Below are 14,288 nucleotides of genomic sequence, written 5' to 3'. Positions count from 1 at the left end.
AGCAGTCTTGGCAGGAGTGAAGGAACTTTGTTGCCCTGCTCGACTGCCGATCACACCCCGCAACCCCAGGGCTCTGGAGTAGTTCATTGGCCCATTCTCTTGTGCCCCTTGAAGTCTCCGGCTCGCATAAACCAGGCGTTGCAGCCGCGGCAACGGTCAGACAAGGTGTTCCCGCTGCCCAGGCGGGATTTTCGTCAGTGGCGCACGGGTGAGCCCGGCGGGATGTGGATTCCGATGGCAGGGGAACCCTTGCTAGCTGGGCAGGTCCTCGTCCAGTCACGCACTGGCGACGGCTACACGGCCGACATATGGTGCAGGCAATGTGTCAATCTTGTACTCTTAGAGGCAAGTGTTGCGTCTGTGGTCAGAACTCAGATTCCTGCCCTACAACACTCTCCGAAGCCGCCGCCTTACTCTCAGGATCGGAAACCTGGCCTGGTTACGGTTGTGAGCTAATACAAAACGGCGCGCAGACCACCCGTGGATCGGCACCGGCAATACCTGCCAATCTGATCACAGCCGTCGGAACAAGAGATGTTGCTTTAGGTAATGCTGAAAGGGCGAAATTGCCGAGACGTCCAGTGTTTCTCAGCTCCCATGAACGCCAGGGCGAGATTCACAGCTGGGGAAATATGCTATTTTTGAAACTCCTGCGCAATACTTCGCCTCTGCATCGCAAGGGACGTCATCTGCCGTCGGCTGATCGAGGTATCCAGTCTCTCTATTGGGTCGCGTAAGGCAAGACTTGCTCCGGGTCGACGAGTATTTCTGACACCCGCGATCACGGTAAACACCTGCATCAAATCGGTCCCTGCCGTTTTTCCTCGCATCAATTCTATCGGAGCCGGTTTGAAGCAGCAGGCCAGCAGAGCGAGACAAAGCTTCAGGGGGCCCCTTGTCGACCCGGTTTTGTCCAGAGCGCCAGCGTCCTTACGCAGTACAAGTTCGACAAGCCCCGGCGGACCAGCAGCCTCTCATCGGACCATGCCCCACTGATCGTCTTTCATGAAACGGGTCGTGCTTTCTACGATCACCAACCAGCTATACGAGCGGGACCGCAGTTAGAAGCCAGCGGGCATGGTGTTGATGAGCTCCTTCACCTAGATTCGACTCCAGTCTGGACGTGCGCGTATGATTTCGAGCCAGACGACTGGGAGGCGAGCGGCTGGTGGCAAGACGCCAAAAAGGACCGCAGCCAGGGGTACCATCGATATTCAGGCTGGCAGCTGCATTGAGCTCATTGCGAAAGACGGGACGGATGCAACCAAGATTAATGGCCTTGAAATGAGCGAGCAATTGCTCCACATGGAATCCCCAACTACAGTCATGCGACATGATTACTGCCATCGGGAATCGCATGCTCGCATGCCTCCCAGTCGGTCCCGAGCCGATTGCATATGCAGCCAAGCAGGCTGTTGCAACGACACTGCCGGATGGCAAGCAAGGATGCACACCGCTCCCACGGCCATGGGGGCGGTTTTGAGGCGAATGCCACAAGGGCTGCGGGCAAGGCAATCTTGGCCGTCTTGATTCTTGCAGGAGTCATGGCCTGTTGCATGTAGAAAGGGTCTACTGCGTACCTGGACGCAGGAAGCAACCTCGTTTGGGAGATCCCCGCACGAGATCAGCGGAACGTGCCGTACAGGGCATGCTCAGAGTTGGAGAAGGATCCTTTTCCTTGAAAGGGCTGTTGATGCACAATGACCCCCCCTTTTCCCCCGGAGGGATGGTCGCGCAATGCGGGAAGGGTCCTTGTGGTCGTCTTCAGGTGGGGGGCAACGGCTTGTCAGCAACCTCCAGCTCGCCACTATTTCTTTTTGAACCTGACTTGCGGTGCTGTGCATAACTTGTAACACTCCAGAATTTCAATTCGACTTGAACGGAATAGTGAAGCCAACAAGCATTCCCTGCCCTGTGCAACACTTTCCCACACACCACCTCGACTTATCCCACTCCCAACATCAATCATGGCATTCGACCTCGAAGCCGCCAAGGCGCACCTCCGCGAATACGGCTGGGCCAAGGTGCCCTCGGTGCTGACCAAGGACGAAGCCGCCGCGGCGCTCGAGAAGCTGTGGGAGGCCAAGCGCAAGGCCGAGGCGCGCGGCGAGGACACGTACCTGTCCTTCCTCGACCCGAACCCGTCCAACGTGCGCGTCTTCTACCTGATGGAGCTCGACAAGGTCTTCCGGGACCTCATCTCGCACCCGACGGCGGTCAGCATGGTCAAGGCGGTGCTGGGAGACAACTTTCTGATCAGCAACTTCACGGCCAACATTGCCCGCCCGGGGAGCCAGAGCATGGCGCTGCACTCGGACCAGAGCCTCGTGTTTCCGGACCCGTGGCAGGACGTCTGGGCGCTCAATGTCATCTGGTGCCTCACCGACGTGCGCAAGGAGAACGGCGCGACGCAGTACGTCCCCGGCAGCAACAAGTACGTGTACCGCAAGGAGGTGCCGGACAACGCGCCGGAGCTGCTGGTGCCGTTCGAGGGCGAGGCCGGCGACATCATAGTCATGGACGGGCGGGTGTGGCACACCTCGGGCAGCAATGTGACCAAGGACGAGGACCGGGCGCTGCTGTTTGGGTACTACACGGCGCCGTTCATGCGGCAGCAGGTCAACTGGACGGCCAAGCTGCCCAAGGAGATCCAGGACACGCTGGGCGAGGACATGAAGGAGTGGCTGGGGCTGAATCCCGTGGGCAATATCGGCGTGACGGGCGATCTGCGGTACATGTCGCAGCAGTACCCGAATGGGAAGAAGGCCGAGGAGGTGGCAGCGGTGTAGAGGGAAGGCATGGTAGCAACGGCGATAAGAATCAACAGCGAGGTGACCCTGTGGTGGGAACCCAGGACTTGTAGCGTAAGACGATAAATCAATCAAATTGCAGCCTCCCGCCCGCCTGCCCACATGGAACTAATCATTGTTGCTATGCCAAGTGTTTGTATATATATCAGACATATCACAATCCATACTCGGCCACAATCTTCTCGGCCGCCGTCACACCTGTGATATACGCCACCGCTTGAATGTGACAACTTGCGAGCACAGGCACGACGCTCATGTCAACCACCCGCAGCCCATCCACGCCCCGGACCCGGAAGTCCTGGTCCACCACGGCATCGGCGTCCCCCGGGGCCCCCATCTTGGCCGTCCCCGTCATGTGCCAGCTGCTCGAGATGTTCTGCCTCCAGTACTCGAGCAGGTCCTCGTCGCTCTCGCCCTTGGGCCCGGAAATGACACCGGCCGTGTCCTTGGCGAAGCTGTCCTGCTTGAGCACCCGCAGCACCTCGCGCAGCGAGTCGACCGCGACCCGGCGGTCAAACTCGTGCTCCAGGAAGCGTGGGTTGCACTGGACCTGCGGCACCTCCACGCTCTTTTCCCCCTTCTCACCTTCCGCCGCGGCATCCGGCTTCTTCAGCGTCACCTCGCCCCGAGCCTGCGCATTGTAGTAGAACACTAGCACAGTGACATAGTCCAGATTCTCGTCGGGGAAGCCCGGGACAAAGTAATGGATCGGGAAATGCGTAATGATCTCGTAGTGCGGCACCGTCTCCTTAGCCAGGAACGCCCTCTCGGCCTCGGGCAGGGCCTGGAACTCGGCGCTCTGCTCGAGCCCGGGGAGCTTGGCCCACCCAATCCCCAGCTCGCACGCGTACTTGGCCCAGTCGCCCGTTCCACCTTGCTCGCGCCACTGCGCCAGCGCGGCGGCCCGGGCGTCCGCGGACCGGTAGAAGGCCGCGCGGGTGGCCGAGTGCGGCGTGTTGAGCTTGTAGATGAGCGGGACGAACATGTGGTCGCGCAGGTTCTGGCCGAGAGCCGGGATGTCGCGGAGGGGGCTGACGCCCAGGGCTCGGAGCGGGGAGGCCGGGCCGAGGCCCGAGGACATGAGGATCTGTGGCGTGTTGAGGGCTCCAGCGCTGAGGAGGACCTCCTTCTTGGCGTGGTAGGTCTTGCCGGTGGCGGTCTCGACGCCGACGGCCTTGGGCTTCTCGCTGGCCGAGGAAGCGGTCTTGTTGAAAAGGACGCGAGCGACGGGTGCGTCGGTGAGGACGGTGAGGTTTTCTGGCCGAGGGTCCAGGAGGTCGCTGGCGGTGGTCCGCACGCCGCCCTGGGCCGAGTTGATGAGCACCGAGATGCCCAGCGGGTTGCCCGAGTTGTGGTCCGGATTGGCCGGCCACCCGCCGCTCACAAAGACATCGAGCGTCTGCGTGAGGTCGTCCTCCCACTCCTTCGCGTAGCCGACCTTGAGCGGTCCGGTTGTCCCGTGGACCGCGGCGTCAGGAGCGGCGTACTTACTCGCGGCACCCCCATCGAGGCCAGCTGGAGTTTTCATGTTGAAGCTCTCGAGCGCCTTGAACCGCTGCTGCATCTTGTCCCAGGAGAACGTGTCGTCCCCGACGAGCCTCGCCCACTCGTCGTAATCGTCCCGCGCCCCGTAGCTGTACACGCCGAAGTTGATTGCGCTCGAACCGCCCAGCCCGCGGCCTCGCGAGTAGTCGATCTCGCGGTTGTTGCACTCTGCCTGCGGTGTTGTCTTGTACCCCCAATTCATGCCGCTGGTCATAAGGGTCGTGAAGCGCTGGCCGTCGACACGGAGATCCCGCTCCGCATTGGGGCCACCGGCTTCAAGCAGGAGGACTCGGGGTCGCGAGGGCGCATTGGCGATGCCTGCGGCGAGGGCGCTGCCGGATGGGCCGCCTGTTCAAGGGGAAAGGGGGCTGCGTTAGCATCATGTGTGCGTCGTGGAGAAGGTGACCAAGATGAGGGGAAAGGGCGGGCACGCACTGCCGACAATGATGAAGTCATATACCTCGTCCGCCATGGCGCTGTATTCACAAGTTGCTGCGTTGGGTAGTGAGATTGCCGTTGTCACTTTTGAACAGAGTCCGACTTATGACGCACTGTCACAGGCTCGGGACGGAGTGATCTTTATACAAGACTGGCTGACGCCATCTGCCTCGTGGCACGAGAGACCATGCGGATTTTTATGGGCATTACTTAGTCACTCCCCACACACCTCTCCCGCAGCTAAACTTCCATCTTGCAGCGCCGTGCATCAAGGCAGGGTAAGTCACCCAAGGACTGAGTTGGAGACGGAACATGCCGCTAGACGGTGTCCTATGCAGGACCCTTGTCCCCGAGGAGTTTTGCGGAAACGCGGAAGAGCACGGCACCCAATCCACGAGTCTCAGAACACGTCAGTGCGAGATTATACCGGCCGAGTCCCTTCCTCCACGACACGCCATAACCCGCTTGACCTGCAGGTTATAGTCCCCTATTGGGCATGTAGTCGGCAGTGTGAGACGCCGGACTCGAGCCCTCCTCCACTTTGCCAATGCTTGGCGGCGTCGATCACAGGGGTTCCCCCCCGACCAACGGCCCGTGTCTGGCGAGTTTGGTGGCTTGAACCCCGCAAGCCACTTGTCATGTCATGTCGGGCCCCCTTGAGCATGCTGGGGCTCGCGTGCACCACCACGCGAAGCGAGACTGCGGCGGAAAGGTGCAGTAGGACTTGGGTGTCGAGTCAAGACTAGTATGATGTTTTGCACAATAGCTCTGAGGGGAGCTGTCTCGTCACGACCAGAGAAAAACGACCATGTCTCTTATCGTCCGCGAAGCAAATGTCCATCTTTGGATACCAGCCATTGCGGTAATTCGCGTGGAGGTCGGCTGCTGCCCAACCAACAAATAGTCTGGCTGATCTCCGCCTGAAACGTGGAGACCGTGATACTTGCCCCTCTGACCAGGGTCTTCAAGCTTGTTGCTTTTGTTTTTCCTATGCTCATTGGCACCAGGATATTTCATTACCAGGTGAATGTCATTGCTTGCTAATCTCCGGGCCGCAGCGGATCTATGTCATGGGGCTTACGATGCGTCGCCGACTCCATCACGGTAGTGTCATGGTGGGATGCTTTCACGCCACCATGAGCCTGACTGGGCCTGGGTGGTTCTGCTCGAGCCTATTCTCGTGAGTCACAAGACATCTTCACCGAGCCGTATTACATGCTCTGCTTGACGTGCAATGCCAAGAGCAGATCAAGGATGGTCTCAGGGTCTTGTCTCTGAACCTGCGATGCAATTTGAACGGAGGGTCCAATCGCGTCCAATATTACCATCTACTGGCCGTGCAGCTGCGCTCGTGCAACCTGCCCAACCAAAGAGACCTGCGGCGGAGGGGCCGCTGGGCGCCACGTGCCCGCCAGCAGCCATAGGCTCTATTTTGGTACTTAGACTAGCCCTTGCATCTCGGCGCCACGCCGGTCACGTGGCCATGGAAGCTCGGCGGGGACGCCGATGGCGCCAGCAGCGGTTGTCTGCTTCTTACTCAGCCCATCTCGGGGCCAGCGCCCGTCATCGAACCCTCGTACATGCTCCCCAATCACCGGCCACCGCAGCCCTCCGCGGCTTACCTCTGGGTTTCTTCTATATCTTGCGGGGAAACCACTCCGGCCCAGATGAGCGACTCGGCAACCACCGTTGTCGGAGGGTCCGGCTCCTCCACCGCCGAGTCGCCGGTCCGCAAGATGGTGGCCTGCGAGGCCTGCCGCAAGCAAAAGGTAGGCCGCCAAGCACACACCAGCTGCTATTTGTCATCGTCATCATGATTACTGACAGTGCTGATGTGGTTCTTGGCGGTTCTTTATTTGTGTTTTTAGATCAAATGTGACATGATCGATGCCAAGCCCCCTTGTGGGCGGTGCCGGAAAAAGCGTCTACCCTGCGCCGTCAGCAGGAACCTGCAAGTGCACATGGAATATGACACCTTGTAAGCGGACTCCGAGTCACGCCATCCCCACCAGGCACGACAAGTCTTGCTAAACTCGCCCGAGACTCAGATGGAAGCAGGAAATCGAGCACAGGATTCGGCAGCTCGAGGCCAAGCTGGCGGAGGCATCGTCTGCGACTGCACCCGGCCAGGAAGGACAGGTGTTGATGCCGCAAGCAGCAGCCAGTAATCTCACTAACATCAGTAATGCCGTATCATCATCATCATCGCCGCCTGCTGCTTTGCGTCACAATACTGCTGGCTCCGTGCCCGTGAGTTCTGCGACTGGCTTGAGCCTCGTCGTCGACCTCGAGTCGAGCCCAGGGAGCCTGCCGGGCCTCCGTCTGCATTCCAACACTCAGGCACGCCCAGCAGCGCCGCCACAGGCAGACTTTGTGTCTCGCGGGGTGGTCTCGCTGGAGAACGCCGTCAAGTACCAGGCCGTCTACCAGGAGCGCCTCGACCACTTCCTATACGGCGTGCTGGGAGACCGCAGCGGCTACACGTTTGAGCAGCTGCACCGCCAGTCGCCCATCCTCAGCACGGCTGTCTGCGCCGTGGGCGCCCTGCACGCCGCCTCGGCCGACTACGAGCCGCTGCGCCTCGAGTTTGCGGCGCTGGCGACGGCGGCGAGCCTGTCGCGCAAGAACGACGCCGACCACGTGCGGGCGCTGTGCATCGGGGCCTTCTGGATGAGCGACCTCTCGTCGGCGCTGAGCTCCCTCGCCGTCCGCATCGCCACGGAGCTGCAGCTGCACCGCAGCTTCGCGAGGGCCATCCAGGGCGACTACCAGAGCTACCTGCACGCCCGGCTCTACTACCTCGTGTACGCCTGCGACCACCACCTCTCGATCCCCCACGGCCGGCCCCCGCTCACCCGCGAGTGCGAGGCCATCAAGAACGTCCGCCGCTTCCTCTCGCAGTGCCCCCTGGCCAGCCGCAACGCCGACGACAGGCGGCTCGTCAGCCACGTGCTCCGCTGGACCGTCTGGACCGAGACCTTTGACCTGTTTGGCCAGAACGTCGATGTCGCCCTCACCGACGCCCAGATCCAGACCGCCAAGCGGCTCGGCCACGCGCTTGACACGATCCGGATAGAGCTAGGAGAGACGCATGGGCCCGACGACCACGTGGGCAACTACCCCCGCAAGGGCGCCATCATGCAGTACCACTTTGCCAAGCTCTTTCTCTGCTCCCATGCCTTTCGCAGCCACGAGAGCGGCGGCTGTGGCGGTCCCCAGCAGCAGCAGCAGTCGGGCACGGGTAGTGGTTACAGTAACAGCAACGGCAACAGCAACAGTAGCGACGTGCAAGTCGACGTCTACGAGCTGGCCAGCTCGGCCGTCCTGGCCGCGTCGTGCATCCTGCGCACCCTCACCTCGGACCCGGAGGTGCAGTCCTTCCTCAACGGCCTGCCGACCTACTTCCACGTCATGATTGCCTTTGCCGTCGTCTTCCTTCTCAAGGTGTCGTCGTCATCGTCGCCGGTGGGGACGGAGACGGCGCGGCACGCCGGCTTCTGCAAAGTGGACGCGGAAGAGGTCCAGGCGCTGCTGGGCAGGACGATTGCCGTGCTTCAGGAGGTCGTCCGGACAATGCACCCGCAGCACCTGCTCGTCTCAATCACTGAGGGCGCCACGGATGCGGTGCAGCGCATCTCGCGAGTGTCAAGAGGCGGAGGGGAACAGGGCGGTGGTGGTCGTCGTTGGAGCAGTAGTCCTGCAGCTGCCGCCGCTGAGGCCCAGCAGCACGACAGCATCAACGTGATGACTGACTCTCTCCCAAACGACGAAATGTTTGACGAGTTTTTCAACTCTTATGACTTCCTGGTAGACCATAGCTAGATGTAGCTGGTTGAGATCTCAAGCATTGCATCATCTGTGACGAAATAAAATGGTATTTTGCAGCTGCTCAAGACTTGCCCCAGATATTATGTCAAGTATCCCTTGCATCCAATGGAAGCAGAGTCACATATCTACGCGTCGCTGGCCATTAAACAGGCGTGGCGGGGGTGTACTACCGGCAGCTCGGTCTCACGCCGAGAAAAAGCAGGCCGGACTATCTCGGCCCCACACCGGCCGCGTGCCAAAACTCGGCGTGTCGCCGATCAAGCGGGTGTCCGGTACTTGACTCTGTTCCTTGGGGTTGTCTACGCGACCGTTCTTTACTTCTTTTATAATTCACGGGCGTCTGTTCTCTCCAAAGACATCTTGTGATTACATTGCAAACCATCACCAGAGACACTCAACGTCTTGATTACCCCTGACGACATCGGTGCAGCACCGCAACTTCCCACATTCGCACGTGAAACGACAAGATGCCAGCCCTCAACGACAAGTCCCCAGGGACTAGCTCCGAGAGCGAAGCAGCGCCTACTGGGATCATCTCCTCCGATGAACAAGACGAAGAAAAGGGCGAGCAAAGTACAGAGAAGAATGGGGCGGTCGAATCAGACCCAGCCCGTCCCTTCTCCGTCTTCTCCGATGTACAAAAGTGGTTCATCGTCCTGATTGTCGCCTCGACGACAATGATTGCGCCGCTGAGCTCCAGTATCTTCTACCCGGTCATCCCCTTGCTTGCAGACGAGCTGGGCGTGTCGATTACGAACATCAACCTCACCATCACAATCTACCTGGTGCGTTTTCCTCCATGACCTGCGTCATCTTCATCGAGGGACGAGCTGACTATTTTGATCGTGACCTGCCATTCAGATAATCCAGGGAATCGCCCCTTCCTTTGTGGGCAACCTCTCCGATGTCAAAGGCCGCCGGCCCGCTCTCCTGATTTCCTTGGTCATTTTTGTAGCTGGCTGTGTGGGTGCTGCCCTCAAGGCCGACTATGGCGTCCTCTTTGCCATGCGGTGTCTGCAGAGCGTGGGGTGCAGCGGTACCATCGCGCTGTCGCTTGCGACTGTGTCCGATATTGTGACGTCGGCCGAGCGCGGCAAGTATACCTCGTACGTCCAGCTGGGGTGGATGCTCGGGCCGTCGCTTGGACCGGTAAGTACTCAACACCCGTCTACATATCTTATAGTTGCTTTGCGAGCTATTTGGGACAGTAACTGATTTCCTCCGAGGTTGTTGGCGGTCTGCTGAGCCGGTACCTCAACTGGCAGGCCATCTTTTGGTTCCTCGCCATCTACGCCGGGGTTGTGTGGCTCGTGGCACTTCTGTTCCTCCCCGAAACGAGCCGGCAAATCGTTGGGAACGGTTCGATCCCGCCCCGAGCATGGAACAAGACAGGCTTAGCTCTTGTCCGGCAGCTTGTTGGCGCCGCCCATATCCGGACGACTGGCCAGGCAGCAACAGACGAGAAGGAGCAACAGCAACAACCTCTGCAACCTGCCAGCGGCGGAGCACGCGCCGCTCTCAACCCGCTGCTATCGCTCCGGCTGTTCGCAGACAAGGAGACGAGCCTGCTGCTCGTGTACAGCGGCCTCATCTACGCGAGCACCTACATGGTCCTCTCGACCCTGTCCGACCAGCTCGAGCAGGTCTACGGCCTCGACACGCTCCACGTCAGCTTGTGCTTCCTGGCCCCGGGATTCGGCACTGTTATCTCGGTCCTCCTCACGGGCCGCGTGCTCGACTGGAACTTCCGCCGGCACGCGCGCCGCGCAGGGCTGGCAATCTCCAGACAGAAACAGCAGGACCTGGCCGGGTTCCCCGTCGAGCGGGCCCGGCTGCAGAGCGCGGTGGCCGCGCTGTGCCTCGCGGGCGTGAGCCTCGTCGCGTACGGCTGGTCCCTGCAGAAACACGCGCCGCTCGCGGTCCCGCTGGTCTTCCTGGCCTTACAGGCCTTTGGCGGCGCGAGCGCGTTCTCCGGCTTCAACAATCTCATCATGGACCTGAACCGGGACCGGCCGGGCGTCGCGTCCGCGGCGATGAACATGACGCGCTGCTGGCTGGGCGCGGCTGGCACGGCGTTCTCGAGCCCGCTTGTCAGCGCCGCGGGTGGTGGCGGGGTGGGCTGGCTGGGCGTGGTGATCCCGGGAATATGGTTGCTGTTCAGCCCCTTTGTGTTTGCGGTGCTCAGGTATGGGCCGGGGTGGAGGGAGGAGAGGCGGCTCAAGTAGCTGGATGGCCGTGTGGTGGATGGAAATACCCGGTGCTTGCGCATTTCTGATACGCCATTCTTAAAAACCTTGTTTATCGGCCAGCGGAAGCTCGGTCGGAGTGGATAGCTGAGTGCTCATGGCGATGAGGGACAGAATGGTAGTTCCTAGATGGGTCATTTCACAACTGCATACGTAGATATAGCCACAAGGCTTACCGGAGTACCTACGTACCGGACCTAAATCAATCAAGCAGGCACTGGCTAGCTTTTGCCGAGATCACTCATTTTCACGTAGACTCAGCCTAGCGGCGGGTCCGGCTCAATTAATGCCATGGCTATTGGGCGAGTAAGATATTTGAGATTGTTAAGGTCACTCCCAGCTTCTGAGAAAGTTCATACGAAAATAACCTCGTACAGAAGGTATTTGGAACTAGCAGCAGACGCGTTCGCTTGATTGGAAGGACTACCTAGCAGAGCCAAGTAAGAAAATAATACTAAGAAAATGTCTTTCAGATTGCCTTCGCAGATCTGCAAAGTTGTGCCATTAGTGTTTTCGGCTAGACAGCCATTGACCCCAAGGCCGCAACCTTGGCCTGAAGCCATAGTAAATGGGACAACGCACTATAAACACAATGTTTGGCTCAAACTTATGCTGGATCAACGAATGGATTGTTTTGGCTATGCTAGAATGGCAGGAATGGCACTACGGTAATAGTGGTGTCCTCTTGTCAAACCTCCCACTTAGACCTAACCTTTTCACTCTCATTCTTGTGACCCAGCAGTTTCATAACTTGAAGGCGGGGCCCAGCCTTCTCCAAAAATGAGTGTGGACGTATGAAAATAAACAGGAAAGCCTTATTAGGGTGAAAAATAAAGTCTCGATTGTGTTTCTGCTGCTCTCCGACGCCGAGCGGTGGACGTCTCCATCGTTGTGGGACGGGAGATGGCTGACTTCGGTTCATAGTCTTAGATGCGGAGCGTGGCGATCTGGCTCTGGACCTCGGTGGCGTTGCCACCATCCATGAAAGTGCGCCAGCTAGATTTGAGGAAGCAAAAGTTAGCAATCGTTCTATTAACACTTGACTGGAGAATAGATGCGCTGTCACGATAACATGATCTGGAATGTGCTTTCAACGAGGATCGGGGCTCATCGATAGGACGAGGCTTACTAAAGAAAGACTCAAGTTAGCGAATCTGTTATATTGCTCCAACTCGGGGTAGAAACAAAGAAAGTCATGAACAAAGACGTACCACTTCGTTAAACTCCTCCGTAGTAAGGTCGGCCAGATCGACCTCGCTGCTGTCCTCGTAAATGAGCTTATCGGGGTGGCTGCAGGCCTGGTCGGCAGACTGCTCGACCTCGGCGACGTAGCGGTTGCCGACGCCGCGGGTCCATCTGCCGGAGCGGTACTGAGGCGTAGGGAAGCACACGTTGGGGTTGCCGTTGCTGCGAGCTTCCCCGGCAACGGCGCCACCGCAGTTCTCCTGGAAGTGGCCCCAAAGATAGAGATTCGCGTTGCTAGGAAGGACGTTGAAGCTCATTGCAGAGTTGGGATCCGTCGGGATGACGGTACAACATCTACCCTCTACGATGTTACCGCACTGGCCGTACGAGCTTCCGCAGCCACGTCCACGGTAGAAGCGGATGTCAACGGCAGTGACGGAGGCGGCCAGGCAGGCCAGGACAGCAGACTTGGTGACGAGCATTTTGAATCTTGAAGATGGTTGGATGGAAGGCTGGTAGTCTTGCGTGGTGCTTAGGGTACTTGAGTAGTAAAGTCCTTGGCTTGTTGACTGTGGCGAGACGGGATTGTTTCTAACACTTCGCGGCAGAGTCTGCTGTACTTATACTCTTTGCTTAAATATGGCGACACAGGTGTTCCTGCACGACGGCAATTACTCAAGAGCCACCACGGAGCAAAGGACGTCTTCATCACGGAACAGGCACGCATGTTTGTTGTGACATGGCCACGCGGCTGTGCTTTCGAGTCCTTGCTTGGCTGCCAAGACGTCAATTCACCCGCGTTAGGCACCAGCATAGCGTCAGTGCTCTACATCTTCCTGAGAAGGAAGCCGGGATCGCTGGGAACCTGTATTGATTGTGACCATACCGTATTGCGTCGAAGTTGTGATCATGCCAAGTCGTTCCGCGTATCCAATCACGATCTAGCAAGACACCTTGTGGAGAGGCTTTCCAAGTTTTCAAGGTTCTAGTGGTTCCCTGAGCGCAGTTGTAAGTCACATCGAAGGTGACCACCTGCCCAGCGGCGATGCAACAATGTCAGCAATGCGCATACGATATTTGCCCAGCGGCTTATCTCTGCAATGACCGCTGACTAAGGAGGACCCTATCCGGTGTGTTGAACCGCTTCCGGCTAGGGAGAGGCCCGAACCGCACTTGTCCCGCCTGCAGTATGCATGGATCCTGCAGCCAAATGCATGCGCCAAGCGGACCTCCCTCCAATGGCTGGTTATGACATGATGAATGTGCGTCTACAGCTGACATCAACAAGACGCGTCATTCTGCTTGTTCAAAAATCCTTTGAATTTTGCTGCGAGCCGCGCAGTCGCAGCTAACATCACGTCGAAGCATCTCCCACGTTGGGGCTGAGACTGTAGTGGCGCTCCTCGCATATGAAGTGCTCTTGAGATACATAGAACAGGGCAGTCGTCTCCACTCTCGGCAAGAATAGTTGTGGAGCAAAATGGGCGACTAGCCTCCTGGACAAAGCACGAGGAGCATCTCACGAATACAACCTCGACAACCTAGCACGAACAGCTCAGCCCCGTTGCATGCCACAAGTGCCACGCACCCTGGGAGCCCTGCCCAGGTAACACGAGGACAGGGGGCAGCTGGACCTCACAACTTCCCCACGGGGTGATTACGAAGCATCAAACGGCGCAAAGTAAGCACAGCCTAGGCGTATCGGACTGCCATGCAACCGGCAACTGTATTTTGCAGTGACATTCGGACACTTACAAGCGCCTGGTGCCGAAAACTTGACACCGCGTATCCCTCTGTTAAATGGAGTCACCAATTAGCATGGCGATTCTGGCAGCCACGTCTTTGGACGATCTGCAGAAAAGTGACCCGTCCTTACCCAGCAAGCACCCAGCATAGGCGTGCCTGCTGCTGCGATGCTTGTACCGATTGCAACTCCAAGGATCAAACCTTCCAAGCAACCGGAACAATAGCGTGCCTCATTTCTTGCGCGAGACCATGCTGCTCACCCTTGTGTGGGTGCTTTTGTCCTGCTTGAAACTTGCAGGCCTTGACCCTAGTATGTACAATCATTCCATTCCTTCAGGGAGAGTTGCCGATCCTGCATGCTCAGCGGCCGAGCCGAAAACCTGTTGAGAGAACTAAAGGGCCTTGCATTCGGTGTACTGGCCTTAAAACCATGTCAGCTTACCCGAACAAGGACTACGGCTGCATCCGCAGTCGCCCGAAGCAGACGGGT

The 14,288-nt window shown here is 58.6% G+C and overlaps 5 protein-coding genes across 5 annotated transcripts; 3 read left to right on the top strand and 2 right to left on the bottom strand.

The window, feature by feature from the left end:
* The first annotated feature begins 1,666 nt into the window (after window positions 1-1,666).
* B0I36DRAFT_332159 (phytanoyl-CoA dioxygenase family protein) lies at window positions 1,667-2,901 on the top strand. Its single transcript, XM_046155072.1, has one exon. It carries the CDS (start codon window positions 1,968-1,970, stop codon window positions 2,787-2,789), a length of 822 nt encoding a protein of 273 aa, XP_046008426.1. The 5' UTR covers window positions 1,667-1,967; the 3' UTR covers window positions 2,790-2,901.
* Window positions 2,902-4,948, bottom strand: B0I36DRAFT_274527 (putative glucose-methanol-choline oxidoreductase). The gene is made up of 2 exons (XM_046151357.1): window positions 4,791-4,948; window positions 2,902-4,703 (listed from the first exon to the last, which is right to left on the bottom strand). The coding sequence occupies exons 1-2, from the start codon at window positions 4,825-4,827 to the stop codon at window positions 2,965-2,967; spliced, it is 1,776 nt and encodes a 591-aa protein (XP_046008425.1). The 5' UTR covers window positions 4,828-4,948; the 3' UTR covers window positions 2,902-2,964.
* A 1,412-nt stretch (window positions 4,949-6,360) lies between these two features.
* On the top strand, window positions 6,361-8,683 carry B0I36DRAFT_164751 (uncharacterized protein). Its single transcript, XM_046148710.1, has 2 exons — window positions 6,361-6,771; window positions 6,842-8,683. The coding sequence occupies exons 1-2, from the start codon at window positions 6,674-6,676 to the stop codon at window positions 8,613-8,615; spliced, it is 1,872 nt and encodes a 623-aa protein (XP_046008424.1). The 5' UTR covers window positions 6,361-6,673; the 3' UTR covers window positions 8,616-8,683.
* A 405-nt stretch (window positions 8,684-9,088) lies between these two features.
* On the top strand, window positions 9,089-10,976 carry B0I36DRAFT_295585 (major facilitator superfamily domain-containing protein; the record flags this gene model as incomplete). The annotated part of the gene is made up of 3 exons (XM_046151862.1): window positions 9,089-9,406; window positions 9,483-9,770; window positions 9,848-10,976. The coding sequence occupies 3 exons, from the start codon at window positions 9,089-9,091 to the stop codon at window positions 10,844-10,846; spliced, it is 1,605 nt and encodes a 534-aa protein (XP_046008423.1). The 3' UTR covers window positions 10,847-10,976.
* Window positions 10,977-11,793: 817 nt separating this feature from the next.
* Window positions 11,794-12,534, bottom strand: B0I36DRAFT_353063 (uncharacterized protein; the record flags this gene model as incomplete). The annotated part of the gene is made up of 2 exons (XM_046157176.1): window positions 11,794-11,910; window positions 12,079-12,534. 2 exons carry the CDS (start codon window positions 12,532-12,534, stop codon window positions 11,794-11,796), a joined length of 573 nt encoding a protein of 190 aa, XP_046008422.1.
* Window positions 12,535-14,288: the final 1,754 nt, after the last annotated feature.

This window comes from Microdochium trichocladiopsis, assembly GCF_020744255.1.
Source record: "Microdochium trichocladiopsis strain MPI-CAGE-CH-0230 chromosome Unknown B0I36scaffold_9, whole genome shotgun sequence".
Taxonomy (NCBI): domain Eukaryota; kingdom Fungi; phylum Ascomycota; class Sordariomycetes; order Xylariales; family Microdochiaceae; genus Microdochium; species Microdochium trichocladiopsis.
Note: the sequence above shows the minus strand (reverse complement) of the source record. Positions and strands in the feature narration are given on the sequence as shown.

Coding starts and splice junctions, on each gene's coding strand:
- B0I36DRAFT_274527 (XM_046151357.1), bottom strand. CDS start 4,827: ATGGCGGACGAGGTATATGACTTCATCATTGTCGGCA. Junction 4,704..4,790: donor TGACTTCATCATTGTCGGCA/GTGCGTGCCCGC, acceptor CCCCTTGAACAG/GCGGCCCATCCGGCAGCGCC.
- B0I36DRAFT_164751 (XM_046148710.1), top strand. CDS start 6,674: ATGATCGATGCCAAGCCCCCTTGTGGGCGGTGCCGGAAAAAGCGTCTA. Junction 6,772..6,841: donor CACATGGAATATGACACCTT/GTAAGCGGACTC, acceptor CCCGAGACTCAG/ATGGAAGCAGGAAATCGAGC.
- B0I36DRAFT_332159 (XM_046155072.1), top strand. CDS start 1,968: ATGGCATTCGACCTCGAAGCCGCCAAGGCGCACCTCCGCGAATACGGC.